The 13,061-nt window shown below is 47.3% G+C and overlaps 1 protein-coding gene across 2 annotated transcripts in view; it reads right to left on the bottom strand.

Annotated features, from left to right (window-relative positions):
• Nucleotides 1-13,061, bottom strand: part of PLCD1 (phospholipase C delta 1) — a 101,573-nt gene that overhangs the window by 27,576 nt on the left and 60,936 nt on the right. For both annotated transcript variants that reach the window (XM_074946374.1, XM_074946373.1), the window contains exons 5-8: nucleotides 10,628-10,859; nucleotides 4,607-4,808; nucleotides 2,980-3,124; nucleotides 1,581-1,730 (exon numbers count right to left, since the gene is read on the bottom strand). In XM_074946374.1, coding sequence (XP_074802475.1) covers nucleotides 1,581-1,730; nucleotides 2,980-3,124; nucleotides 4,607-4,808; nucleotides 10,628-10,859 — 729 coding nt within the window. The remainder of the gene's footprint in view (nucleotides 1-1,580; nucleotides 1,731-2,979; nucleotides 3,125-4,606; nucleotides 4,809-10,627; nucleotides 10,860-13,061) is intronic.

Raw genomic sequence — 13,061 nt, 5'->3', positions numbered from 1 at the left:
TATTCAATCCCCAGCCTTGGGGTGTGTCCTATTCCTGCACGAGCCATAGCACAGTCAGTGCTTAACTATGGAGTGAAATTCTTTTCCCTAATGCAAAGGTCCTAGTGGAGCAGTGGTGCATTTATTCATAATAATAAATCCTGTTTATTATAGCAATGCCTAGGGATCAACCAAGAACAGGGCCCCATTTTGTTAAGCACTGTACAAACACAAGGTAACACTCCCAAATGCCTTAAAATACAGCAGAACACGAGAGACACCAAATTCCTATGGTATTTTTGACCGCTTTTCCCCCTCCCCTCTCTCCCGCGCTGACCATCGGATTTTCCCCATCCACAAACTCCTCCCAGCACTTCCTGGGCCAATGAAGCTTTGGGTAAAAATAAGAATTTTAAAAAGCATTCAAAATGCCCTAGTTAACTCAAGGTCATTTTTGTCACTGTATCTTCTCCTCCACATGCTGCTATTTTGGAATCAGGCTGAAGTATCATAGAGCGGGACAGATTCTCAGCTGGTATAGATCGGTGTCATTGGCATCCAGGGAGCTACGCTGCTTCACTCCCAGCTGAGTGAAACTCTGGCTAATTTACTGCAACAGTCCTAATGAGTTCAGATCTGTATTGAATTTATTAGCAGCATGGATAGTAGCCAACTAAGGGCTCACAAGTGTTAACTCACTGAGTTACCTCATCAGTCTGCTGGGTCCCTCCCTCCCCTATCAGGCCTGGGGGTCAGCTCCCCAAACTCATTGGCTGCACTGATGTGCAAGGATCTCTAGGCACATGCCACTGGCAAAGGGCCTCCACGCAAGGGTCCCTTGCCACTGCACTGCCACCCAGCTCTCCCCCTCCTCACAATCCCTTGACAAGGCAGCTCCCATGCTCTCTATTACTCCTCAAGCTACCACTGCCCTCAGAATCTCTCTCAGTGGGAAGAGAGTCTGCAATATGACATGGTTTGCAGTAACCTGCACTGATTTTCCCCAATCATGTTGAGGTAGGGAAGGGGTAGGGGAAATCAGTGCAGCAGTTACTCTGTCTATTCCCTGGGAACGGGCCAGAATCCTCATGGAATAGCTTCCCAGGGACTGAAGGGCAGCGGAAAACAAGCCAATGAGAGCTTCCTTCCTCTTTCAGTACAGAACAGTGCTGCTCCTCTATATTATAATCAAGCAGTGGTCAATTCTGCCTATTCAGAAGCATGGAGACAACTCCCCTAGCTACTTCTCCCAAGGAGCTAGTCTGCCCCTCATCTACACTAAAACTAATTAGGATAACTCCAGCATCCAGAGGACATTAGGCCCCAGAAGGTCATATTAACCAAGTTCTGTGTAAGGTGAGCATATACAAAACAGACCTGTAATATCCAGCTAACGGGACGTGCCCTGTGAGAAAGCAATTGCTAACAGGGCTGAAGACATTGTCTGGCCTCTGGATCAGAAATTCCCTGAGTTCCACAGAGCCGGTCTTCAAGTGAGACTCCTCAGTGACTCTCCTTATCACGGTGAGTGATATTACATGAGTCTTATAAGAACACAGACAGTGTAACAACACACAAAGCAGTAAAGTAGCTCCACTCACCTCCGGCGAGGGGAAGTCTGATGTATTTCCATCAAGTGGCATTACCAGCAGCATGTCCCCTAGGATCGTCTTCATGTGCTGAGCCATCATCTTCTGCTGTTCCAGGCTACAGTGGTTCTCCAAGGAAATGATTACCGGGTATGGAGAGGTCTGTGGTAGGACAGCAACATACATCCTGGTTTAACTCTGGCAATCGCTTCCCTCCGGGTGTTATAAAACCAATGTGCTGCGCAGTTTTCAAAAGGTACATCTCATTGGAAACCGGGCCGTTAACACAGACGAGTTCAAATACACAGTAACTCTACACTATTTAACATTACACATTAATAGCACTATTTTGGTAGCCATCTACTGAAGCCTCCCAGGAAGCGTAATCTAGAGGCTAGGATGCTGGACGGGAGGCAGGGGCTCAATTTCCAGCTCAACTGGTCCACAGACCTTGAACCAGTCACTTAACTTTCCCTGTGCCTCAGTTCCCCATCTGTAAAATGGGGATAATGCTTCCTGACCTCAGAGTGTGTTCTGAAAGTAACATCCATTAATGCCTGTGAGATGCTCAGATACTAGTGTGACGAGGGCGAGACAGATCCTATATCATCGAGTCATTTCTTCCTTTCCTGATGATGTATCTAACGGGTTTTAGGACCCCAGGAAAGTGCTACCCACTGTGCACCCCCATGGATATTTCCTTGCAATGTAGGCTTCTGATTTCTGCATCCTAAAATCCTGGGGAAAACAGGATGTTGGCTCTAAAGGCAATTTAACTGACGAAGAAGGAGCAAGCCTGAGTCCCCAGTGAGTCTGGAAGAACAACAGTCTTGATATAAAGGATGACAGCCCGGGGCTGCTATTCAAGGCACCCAGGTTTGATTGCTACATCCTGTAATTTACTCCCAGTAGGAAGAGAGAGGGAATATCTCCCATCAGTCCCTCACATGCACACACATGGATTTCTCTAAAACCTCTGGATAAATAAGGCTGAGCCATCAGACATCACAGCCAAGCTAAGCATGAAATGAACAGCTGAGTTAATTGGACTGCCTACATTTCCCATTGCCTACATGCATTATTGTTCTGATTTCTGGTTACTGTCTTCACTGTGGTAGGGGTCCAGGTCCCAACACGCTAATTGCTGCGCCCATGGACAATGCAAAGACAATCCCTGCCCCAAAGGGCTCAGCATTTCAATAACCCTCAGCTGCTGCTCACTGCAGAGGGCAAGGCACAGGTATGGCAGCCCAGAAAGGGACCAAGGAGAAATGCAAGCATGCAGGTTTCATTCTGTACACACAATGGAAAGCTGATTATTTCACTGGAGCGGAATGTCTGCCTGTTTGTTCTCAGGGAAAAGAAATGAAGCTGCAGGATAACACCCGCCCCCCCAATCCTTTGTTCTTACTTTGAAAGCATAGTTCTTGATGGCCTTTATGGCATCACTGAAGAGGATCTTGGAGGTGAGTGTGTAGCCATGATAAATAACAGGCTCTGAGTTAGGACCATCCCAGCAGTCCAGCTCCACACAGCGGCAGCCTTTGGTCAGGGCTCTGGAAACAAAGAATGGAGGCATTTGGGTTTTTCTCTCCCCTCCCCTCCAAAAATGGGATGATATTGTACATGAGCATTTCAATATACGCTCATGGATGGCTGTGACAAATGCACAGTAAGTGAAAAAAGGGGAACCTGTAAAAAGTGCAGTGGGACTGAGGAGCGGGGAGCTCAAGAGAGATCAGAGCAACTGAAAGGAGAGTAGCTCAGAGAAACTGATGAGCAAGCTCAGAAATGCATAAAGGAATCTAAGGAGAGGGGAGATTGGAAAAGCTCAGGGCACCTGAAGATAACGGGGATCTGAAAAGCACAGGGCGGGGGTTGGAGAGAAGGGAGATTAGGGAAGCCCTGAGATGGCGAAGAGCAGATCAGGAAAGGCTGACTGGGCATAAAGAGAGTGGATCAAAGAAGCCATGAGTAGCTGCCACAATCAGAGAGGCCTAGACCATGTGCATTCTTCATGCAGATTTGACAAGGAATTGGGGATGCATTTTCAAAGTTGTGCTCACTGCCGTAGCTATGCGAACTTCACTGTCATTTAATGAGACTAAATCCCCTTTAGAAAATTCACCCCACAGATTATACATCTTGAATGTATGCTCAGAAAGCCCCTGCCCTGCATTGTCTGGTTCAGTCATTTCCTGCCTTCAAACGTAAGTTCTTGTCTATATATTCATCACTGTAGGCTTCTGAAGATGATCTTTCCACTTTTCTCTACAGAGGCGTATGTGTACAGTAGGCCGTGTGTAGAGTAATTCCCCCATATGCCTGAAGAGACCCATCTCCTACAAGCACTGCTACGAGACTTGTGGGAACCACCGAGTTAACCCCAATGGAAACAGGATTAAGTAATTTCCTGATATTGCAAAATGCACTCAAATAACTAATGAAAGCAATTCACCGAGCTAAACCCTCTGCCCCTCCCTGTCGCTTTTGACTCGATAGCTGCTACTCCCCAACAATTCCATCGGGTAGGCAAGGAGCCATGGTAGCAGAGCTCCTGCTCAGTGGAACTAGCGCTCACACTTTGATCATGACTCACGTGACTTGGGGGGTTTCCTCCTGGAATCATGCTACTGCCTGAGAATTCAGCTTTCACTGAAAAAAGAGTAAATGTCCAGCCCTCCTGGCTGCAAAGAAAAGCTTGAAAACATGACCCGTGAAGTCCCCAACACCAGAAGACAAATGCAAAGCATGTTACATTTATTAGTTTTTAAATCTCATTCCTCTGGGGGCCTGACTCAGGATTATTGCACGCTTAGGGTTGGCAATACTGTCAGCTACAGGGAAGTATCTTGTTGCTGGTCTGTTTGCAGCTGTTTGAGGCCACCTCAACATCTGGCCACTAGCTGGCAGACACAACAATCAGCAATAAGGTTAGGGTCAGTTCAGGCCAGGGTGGAACTGAACATTCAAGGGTCAAGTCTGCCTGTATGTGTTCTGTATCCTTGTACAATCTGCGTTGAGAGATCCCCCTTTACCTGATATAGGCCTCTGTGCTACTGGGCCCTCTGAGCTGGTCTTCCATTAGATAGGTATTGTGCGAAGATGACACCAAGTAGTGACTGAGGGGCTGAGTCATGTCCTGGTAAACTTTACTGTGAGAGGAGTTGAATATGTTCCCCTCTGCAGACAGCAGATACATCAGGAAACCATCTTTGGTCATGATCTGTTGCTTCTTGGCTACCAGATAAAAGAAACATAAACCAGCAATGAAAATATGACACTTTGGTACTGGAAGAATGTGAAACACCCTGAGCTGTGAGGCCCCTCAACACCACCTGCCCTAGTGTGAGGAAGTTTTATCTGTGCCTTGCTGTGGGTCAGCACTCTGACACCACTGGGTTCTGGCACACAAGCACTGCCTTCCATGCCTCCACTCTCTCTGAACAGGTTAGCTAAAGGCACACACCAACCCCCGAGTCTTCAGAGCACTCCTTGTAGTGTCCAGCCCCTCCTAATGACCAGGCCTGCTGTTCCCAAAACAGCAGTACACACCAGCTTGTAAGATTCAACTCCGGATCACCACTTTGCTTAACACCACAGCACTGAGATCTATTTACAGTGAAAACAAGAATAAGTTCATTCTCAAATACAGACATTCCAGCAATAATGAGTAAGAACACTGGAAACAAATGGTTACATATAAAACAAAATCATAACATGCTTTCTAGAGACTAAACTTAACAAATTACCCTCCTGTTTAAAGAAGCTTATCTCACCAAAAGTTATCTCCAGTGGTTTCAACCAAGCCTGACTGAGACTCCACTTTCATGAAGCAAACTTGCTGTCTGTTTATGTCCTAGGTCAGGGGTGGGCAAACATTTTGACCTGAGGGCCACATCTGGGTATGGAAATTGTATGGTGGTCCATGAATGCTCACAAAATTGGGGGTTGGGGTGTGGGAGGGGGTGAGGGCTCCAGCTGGGGGTGCGGGCTCTGGGGTGGGGCCAGAAATGAGGAGTTCAGAATGCAGGAGGAGGCTCCAGGCTGGGGCAGGAGGTTGGGGTGCGTCTCCAGCTGGGTGTGCGGGCTCTAGGCAGAGCTGGGGATGAGAGGTTGAGGGTGCAGGAGGGTGCTTCAGGCTGGGACTAAGGGGTTTGGAGGGGGATCAGGGCTGGGGGGCAGGCTCCGAGTGACGCTTACCTCAAGCAGCTCCCAGGAGCAGCAGCATGTCACCCAGCTGGCTCCTACACGGCATGTCCCCCCGGCAAGTCCCCCCACTGGCTCCTACATGGAGGCGCAGCCAGGCAGCTCTGCACCCTGCCCCATCCGCAGGCACCGCCCCTGCAGCTCCCATTCGCCATGGTTCCTGGCCAATGGGAGCTGTGGAGACAGTGCCTGCGGCAGAGGCAGCATTCAGAGCCCCCTGGCTGCCCCTTCGTGTAGGAGCTGGAGGGGGGACATGCCGCTGCTTCTAGGAGCTGCGCGGAGTGAGGCAAGCCCTTGACCCCGCTCCCTGGCTGGAGCACCAGACTGGGGAAAGCCCTGGACCTTACTCCCCAGTGAGAGCTCGAGGGCCAGATTAAAACGTCTGAAGGGCCGGATGCAGCCCCCGGGCCATAGTTTGCCACCCCTGTCCTAGGTGAAGGATGACAGATCTTCTCCCCCAAACATAACAGACCAAGCCTTTGATGTGCACCTCCAGATAGGGTTTCACTCCCCACCCCCCGCTGTTCACCTCTTCCTGCTACTCTTCTTGCTTTGAAGTTTTCACTATCCTTCATTAGTATTCACTTCAGACCAGTGCCATGAACCATACAGTGAACAGTCAGATAAACACTTCTTGTCTGACAGAAAACCTGTTTTTCACCTTTTCACCTGTGACTAGTCCCTCGACATAGGACGTAATTTTCAGTAAAATATTATGTGTAAACATAGCTCTTTACACAAGATGCATACGTTAGTTCATGATATCGATGACCAGTGTGACACTGGCTTTTATTTGAGACCTCACAGGACATTCTTTGGTGAACTACCAGGTACATACAAGACCCAGGGGATTCCTGGAGCCTCTCAGCCACTGACACCGACTTTCTTCTTTCCAGGTGGGTGCTCCACCCCCACTCCACCCTGAGGCCCCGCCCCCACTCCGCCCTTTCCTCCATGACCCAACCCTAGCTCCGCCTCTTTTCCCCCCCACTCTGTCCCCTCCCCCTAGCACCTCCCGCCTGCTGCTGAACAGCTGATAGGCCGTGCCTGCCAAACAGGTGATTGGCAGATGGCTGGTGGGTGCTGAGCACCCACGATTGTTTTTCATGGGTGTTCCAGTCCCGGAGCCCTCACGGAGTTAGCACCTATGCCCTCAGCACCCCCTGGCCAAGAGACATTAAGAGATTTTTGGGTCACAAAGAACTAAATCTGAAAGGATTAATAACTGTACCCACAGATGCCCGCCTACAGCTCCCACTGACTTCAATGAGCTGCCTATGCTGAATTTGGCCTTAGTGATACTAAAGATCTTAGTGTTGCTCAGCAGCAGCTGATAGCCCTCTTTGCCTGACAATGCTTTTAGAATAAAAAATGAACATCTAGCTTTATATCCCCTTCACATCCCTCAAATTCCCTAGCAAACACTAATAATGTATCATCTGAGCAAACCAAGATTTGCAAAAGGCAAAAGCCAACGACGTACAGCTGTACTGGCTTGACTAGAGGGAGCTCTAACTTATGCTGGGAACTGAACTGGTCCCCAGGCCAGTCCCCAAACCAGGGAACTGCACAGCTACTTTCATCCCCACCCCATTCTTGAGCTGTGCCAATGACAGCACAGACACAGCCCAGGAACATGGCCTTTCAGCTGTCTTGAACATTCCATCTAAGAGGCTGCACGGTGGTTACTCATTTCATCTCCGAGCAGAAATAAAATAATTCTGTATTTGCTCTATTGAAATGCAGGTCACTTAACTGGCCACCTAAATATGGATTTAGGTGCCTAACTATTTTTAGGTACCCAAGTTTCAAAAAGTTCTCCTTGGGCTAGATTGGATAAGAAATGCAGACGCGGCGACGCTGTGCGTTACCGTGTTTTTCAGGGGCTTGGAAAATCACTGGGATTCACAAAGGCTGAGTTGAGGTGCCTAAGCTCCCTATGCAATGACTAAGGAGGGCTAGGCAGTGGGGCCTCAGAATGGGATTCACAAAAGCCAGCATGCTAGGTGGCTACTCACCTTAGGGTTGCCACCCATCCAGTTTTCACCTGGACAATCCAGGTTTTGGCTTGTGTGTCCGGGTGCCATTTGACAAACCCTGATGTCCAGTTCTTTTGATCTGTGGGGGAAGAAGTGGAGCAGGGGCGGGGCCTTGGGAAGTAGAGATGGAGAAGGGGGCGGGGCCTTCGGGGAAGAGGCTGAGCAGGGGGCAGCGCCTCAGGGGTCTGGTTACCAGCCATTAGAAATGTGGCAAACCTACTTCAGCTATACAAGCCAATGGGAGATGCCAGCAACAGGAGTGTGTCCTAAGCCCCACTGCTCTCACAGAGATGGGCCCTAAGTGCAGGCTGCAGAAAGGCACCTCCCTTTGCTTGGGATTCTCAGCTGTGAACCCTCTCTTGGCATGTGGCATCTATGCTGTTTTTGCAGGCGGCCAGGGGAGGACCAGAGCCAGCTCCCGCCTAACTTTTAGCCCAGTGGTTAGTGTACTCATATGGGATTTGGAAGACCCTAGCTCAAATCTCCCTTCCTCATGAAGGGAGTACAGGGATTTGAACAAGGATCTGCCACCTTTCTGGGGAGTGTCCTAACTGAGCTCTGGGATATTCTGAAGCGGGGCTCACTCAGCCTCTCCCACTGAAGCAGTTCCTCCGTGGATAAATCATATAAAAAGCCATTGGGGCAGGGGGACTGGATCCCAGGTCGCTCACCTCCCTGGGGAGTGCTCCAACTGCCAGGTTACGGAGTCATTCTCAAACTTGTGGGGGCAAAAGACCTATCTCGCTTTAAGATTAGACTCGATAAGTTTATGGAGGAGATGGTATGATGGGATAACATGATTTTGGCAATTAATTGATCTTTAAATATTCATGGTAAATAGGCCCAATGGCCTGTGATGGGATGTTAGATGGGGTGGGATCTGAGTTACTACAGAAAATTCTTTCCTGGGCATCTGGCTGGTGAATCTTGCCCATATGCTCAGGGTTCAGCTGACCGCCATATTTGGGGTCGGGAAGAAATTTTCCTCCAGGGCAGATTGGGAGAGGCCCTGGGGGGTTTTTTTGCCTTCCTCTGTAGTATGGGGCACGGGTCACTTGCTGGAGGATTCTCTGCACCTTGAAGTCTTTAAACCATGCTTTGAGGACTTCCATAGCTCAGACATAGGTGAGAGGTTTTTCTCAGGAGTGGGTGGGTGAGATTGTGTGGCCTGTGGTGTGCAGGAGTTCGGACTAGATGATCATAATGGTCCCTTCTGACCTTAATATCTATGAATCTATGACTTGTGCTCACTCTCTTTGGCCCAGTGAATCTTACCCTGTTTTGTGTAAACAGATCCAGTAGGCAAATTCTAACCCAACTGGGCCCCACATGTGACTTAGGGTGGAGAGGAGATATGATTGAGGTCTATAAAATCATGACTGGTGTAGAGAAAGCAGCTGAGGATCTGGGCCCATTGAGTTCAATTAAGTCTAGATGGTCTTTCAGGTGGGATTCTGAAAACCTAAATTCTGCCCACTCTGCACAGATCTCAAAATTCCCATAGTACTTGGTTTGCCCCACAGGATCTTACCTAGCAATTGTCCGAGTTTGCTAACATCTGCCTTCTTGAAGTCCATTGTCTTTCTTTTGCTGTCTTCCTCCTGACATTCCTTAGAATCATGAGCTCTGTCATTTCATGATCCACTGTCACTCAAGCTGCCTTCCACCTTCCAATTCTCAACCAGTTCCTCCCTATTCGTCAGAATCAAATCTGGAACAGCCTCTCCCCTAATCACTTTCTCCACCCTCTGTAATAAAAAATTGTCTCCAATGTATTCCAAGAACTTGATGCATAATCTGTGTCCCACTGTACTATTTTCCCAACACATCTCTGGGTAGTTAAAGTCCACCATCACCACCAAGTCCTGTGCTTGGGATGATTTTGTTAGTTGTTTAAAAAAAGCTTCATCCACCTTTTCTTCCTGGTTAGGTGGCCTATAATAGACGTCTACCATGACATCACCCTTCTTTTTTACCCCTTTTATCCTTACCCAGGAAACTTTTAAGAAGTCTGTCTTCTATTTCCATCTCAACCTCAGCACAAGTGTATACATCTTTGATATACAAGGCAACCCCTCCTCCCTTTTCTCCCTACCCGTCCTTCCTGAGCAAGCTGTACCCTTCTATACCAATAGTTCAGTCATGTGTATTATCCAGACGCCTGGCCTGGGGCTGCCGTGGGCATGCTCAGAGGCAGGAACATAGGCACCTAGGGAACTTTTACTCCAAAAATTTAGGCTCTGAGTGAGCTTAGGTGTCTACAGGGTTTGGTGGCAGCTGAGAAGGAGCTTTGTGAATCCCAGTGGGGCCTGATTCTGGGATTTAGGAGCCTAAAGTGGCAGTTAGGTGCCTAAATCCTATTATGAATCTAGCTCTTTGTGACTCAGTTTCCCCATCTGGAAAATGGAAATGACAATACAAATCTGCCTTTGCAAAGTGCTTTGAGACCATCAGATGACAGGTGCTATAGTGGTGCTAAATATTATGCAAGGATTATTATTAAATAAACCATCTGTCGCTTCCCCACAAGGACTACAGCAACCCTTAAAACTCTATATATCAACCACTTTCCTGCTGGGTACTGGATCAGAGGAAAGACCTGAGAAAAAAGACACTTTCCAGTCCACCCAACACATCCTTGTGAGCTGCTAACATTCTTCTGGAATATTGACACATTAGAGATGGCTGCTGCAATACGAGGTCATGCAAGGCTGCAGAAGGAAAAAGTAGCAAAATAGTTCAAGGAATTGCTCTACCCAGAGCAAGCATTTTAGACTCTCACCCAAACAGCATCCAGTGCTGCCAACTCACCTTTTTCGTTGGGTTCATATCTCTCAATCAGGGAGAGTGCAGATTCAGGGACAGCATGCTCCTCCTGCTGCTTTTCTCGGAGGAACCTCAGCAGGTTGTCCCTGGACATGATCCCTTCAGCACTGGAGTATTTTTTGAAGATCTCGTCTATCTCCACCCGCTCAGTCAGCATCTTGTAAAATGTCTCTATCTCCTCATCTTCCAAGGTCTCTGTCTTGGATTTGTCACACTGCTGTAAACGTAGAGGGGAGAAGGAGTGAAAACCTTCTTTCCTTATAGCATATTCCAGCCGTAATCTGCACCAGCTCTAAACAGTGTAGAACACAAAATAATTGGAAAGTTATTTCCTGCCTAATGAGAAGCCCTTGATTGATGGCTCTTACTGACCTGTCCAGGGTCATTTTCTAGCGCTGAAACATCAACAGTTATTATTATTTATTATTTTTATTACTGTAGCACCTAAAAGCACTAATCATAGAACAGGACCCTATTGCGCTAGGTGCTGTACAAACACAGAGCAAAAAGACAGTCTCTGCCCCAAATAGCTTACAATCTAAGATACAACAGATGGAGCTAGACAGACCAGGGAGTACAAGGAAACAGTAAGTGAAACCTGTGTTAAGTAAGTAATGAAGGGACTGATGTACAGCCAATTAAAGTCAATGGAAAGACTCCCATTCACTTTAATGGGTTTGGGATTCGGCACTAAGAGACTAGCAAGCACTGGCAGAAATGCTGGTTGAAGATAGTCCATAAAAACTGCTTTTGAATGGAAAATTTGGGTTTTTCAGCAAAATGAATTCTTTTGTGAAAAGTTCCTGCGTTCTGTGGAAAGTTTTAATTTCTCCTCAGAAAAACAAATGCCCCCACACCCAAATATTTTGATCCAGATATCCTACCTTGGTGCCTCAGGGGCACTGTAGTTCAGTTTCCTTGTGTCCCCAGTCTCCAATATGGGTTGGGCTCCCCAGCTAAACTATGTCTCTCATGACGCATCACAACCAGAGACTCCTATGAGGCCACCACCTCCCATAAGGGGAGACCAGGATGCATTATGGAAGATGTAGCCCTTCCAGAAGCCTAGCTCATTAAGGAGAATGGGCACATAAGGCACTCAAACTACAGCACCTTTGAGGCACTACAGCAGAATTTCTGAATGGAAACGTTTCAGTTTCTGGCTAAAATACTTCAGTTTTTGATGGGTTATTAAAAGTCAAACTTTTCCATGAGAATGAATGAGTTTTCATCAACATTTCCAATGGGGAAAAAGCCATTTTTCCTACCAGTTATAGTTAGCAGCTGACTAGATGTGATATAATGGTTGCCCTTGCAATCTTCACAATGTTGTCTCTGCAAGCAATATTACAGCAGTGTTCCCTATCCCGCCCTAATGTTAATTACTTTGGTAGGATTTTTGTTGGTAAACATTTTAATTAACTAAAGGTCAAACAAAACAAACTGTAATGGAAAACATGGGCATACATCAAAGTGGTCGCTTAAGACACAGAGTCTCTTATTAGGATTGAGGGATTTTTGGTGCAGGTTTCTCTGTACCTATCTTATCAGTTGATGCCTAGATATTTTGATGACTGGCTCTCTATAAATATCTAATATAGACAGCCAGCTCTTCCACAGCTGACGATCTGGCCCACTGAGTTCAATTAAGTCTAGATGGTCTTTCAGGTGGGACTCTGAAAACTAAGTCCTGCCCTCTCTGCACAGATCTCAAAATTCCCATAGTACTTGGTTTGCCCCATGGTACTTGGCCAAAAAAGGTCCCATCCCCCAGCCCTGAGTGCTGTAGACCATACTGTGTGCCATTTGGTGGTCACCACCCACTGCAGAGGTGGCAACCTTTCAGGGGTTCTGTACGTGCATAGTGTATAACTGGCTCTGGGATCCCTAGGATGGTAGACATGGTATAAATGCAAGATATGGTTATATTCCTGATTCCTAGAAACAAAATGCACATTTTAATTTAACCAACCATTCTATTAGGATGCAAGCCAAGCAGTGCTAATCACACAGAAGACAATCATGATGCCCCTGAGGTTTCCTCTAGCAAGATGATAATGAGGTCTTTGGGGCACTGATATCATTGCTCCCTATGGAAAGTCACCGCTGGAACACTTTGGGAGCCATTGGGCTGCCTAGTTATGAACCAACCTAAACTATCCAGTGGCTCGTTGCATTCCACAAGTCAAAACTATGATCTCACAACTGGCATGCTCAAAGTGACAGAGGTGGCATTTATTCACCTTAATGCTGAGAGAAGCTGAGAAAGTGGCCTACTTACCCGCTCAGTTGTTTCTCCTGACATGCTTAGTCATTTAAAAGGACACCCTCTACATAGGTTTCAACTTAGTTGCTTTTATAGTGTAATATTAAGATTGTTAAATGGATTTTGCAGGTGCATGTTAACACTATGCTGTAC

The sequence above is a fragment of the Natator depressus genome, chromosome 2, assembly GCF_965152275.1.
Source record: "Natator depressus isolate rNatDep1 chromosome 2, rNatDep2.hap1, whole genome shotgun sequence".
Taxonomy (NCBI): domain Eukaryota; kingdom Metazoa; phylum Chordata; order Testudines; family Cheloniidae; genus Natator; species Natator depressus.
This window is presented reverse-complemented; position numbering and strand designations above follow the sequence as displayed.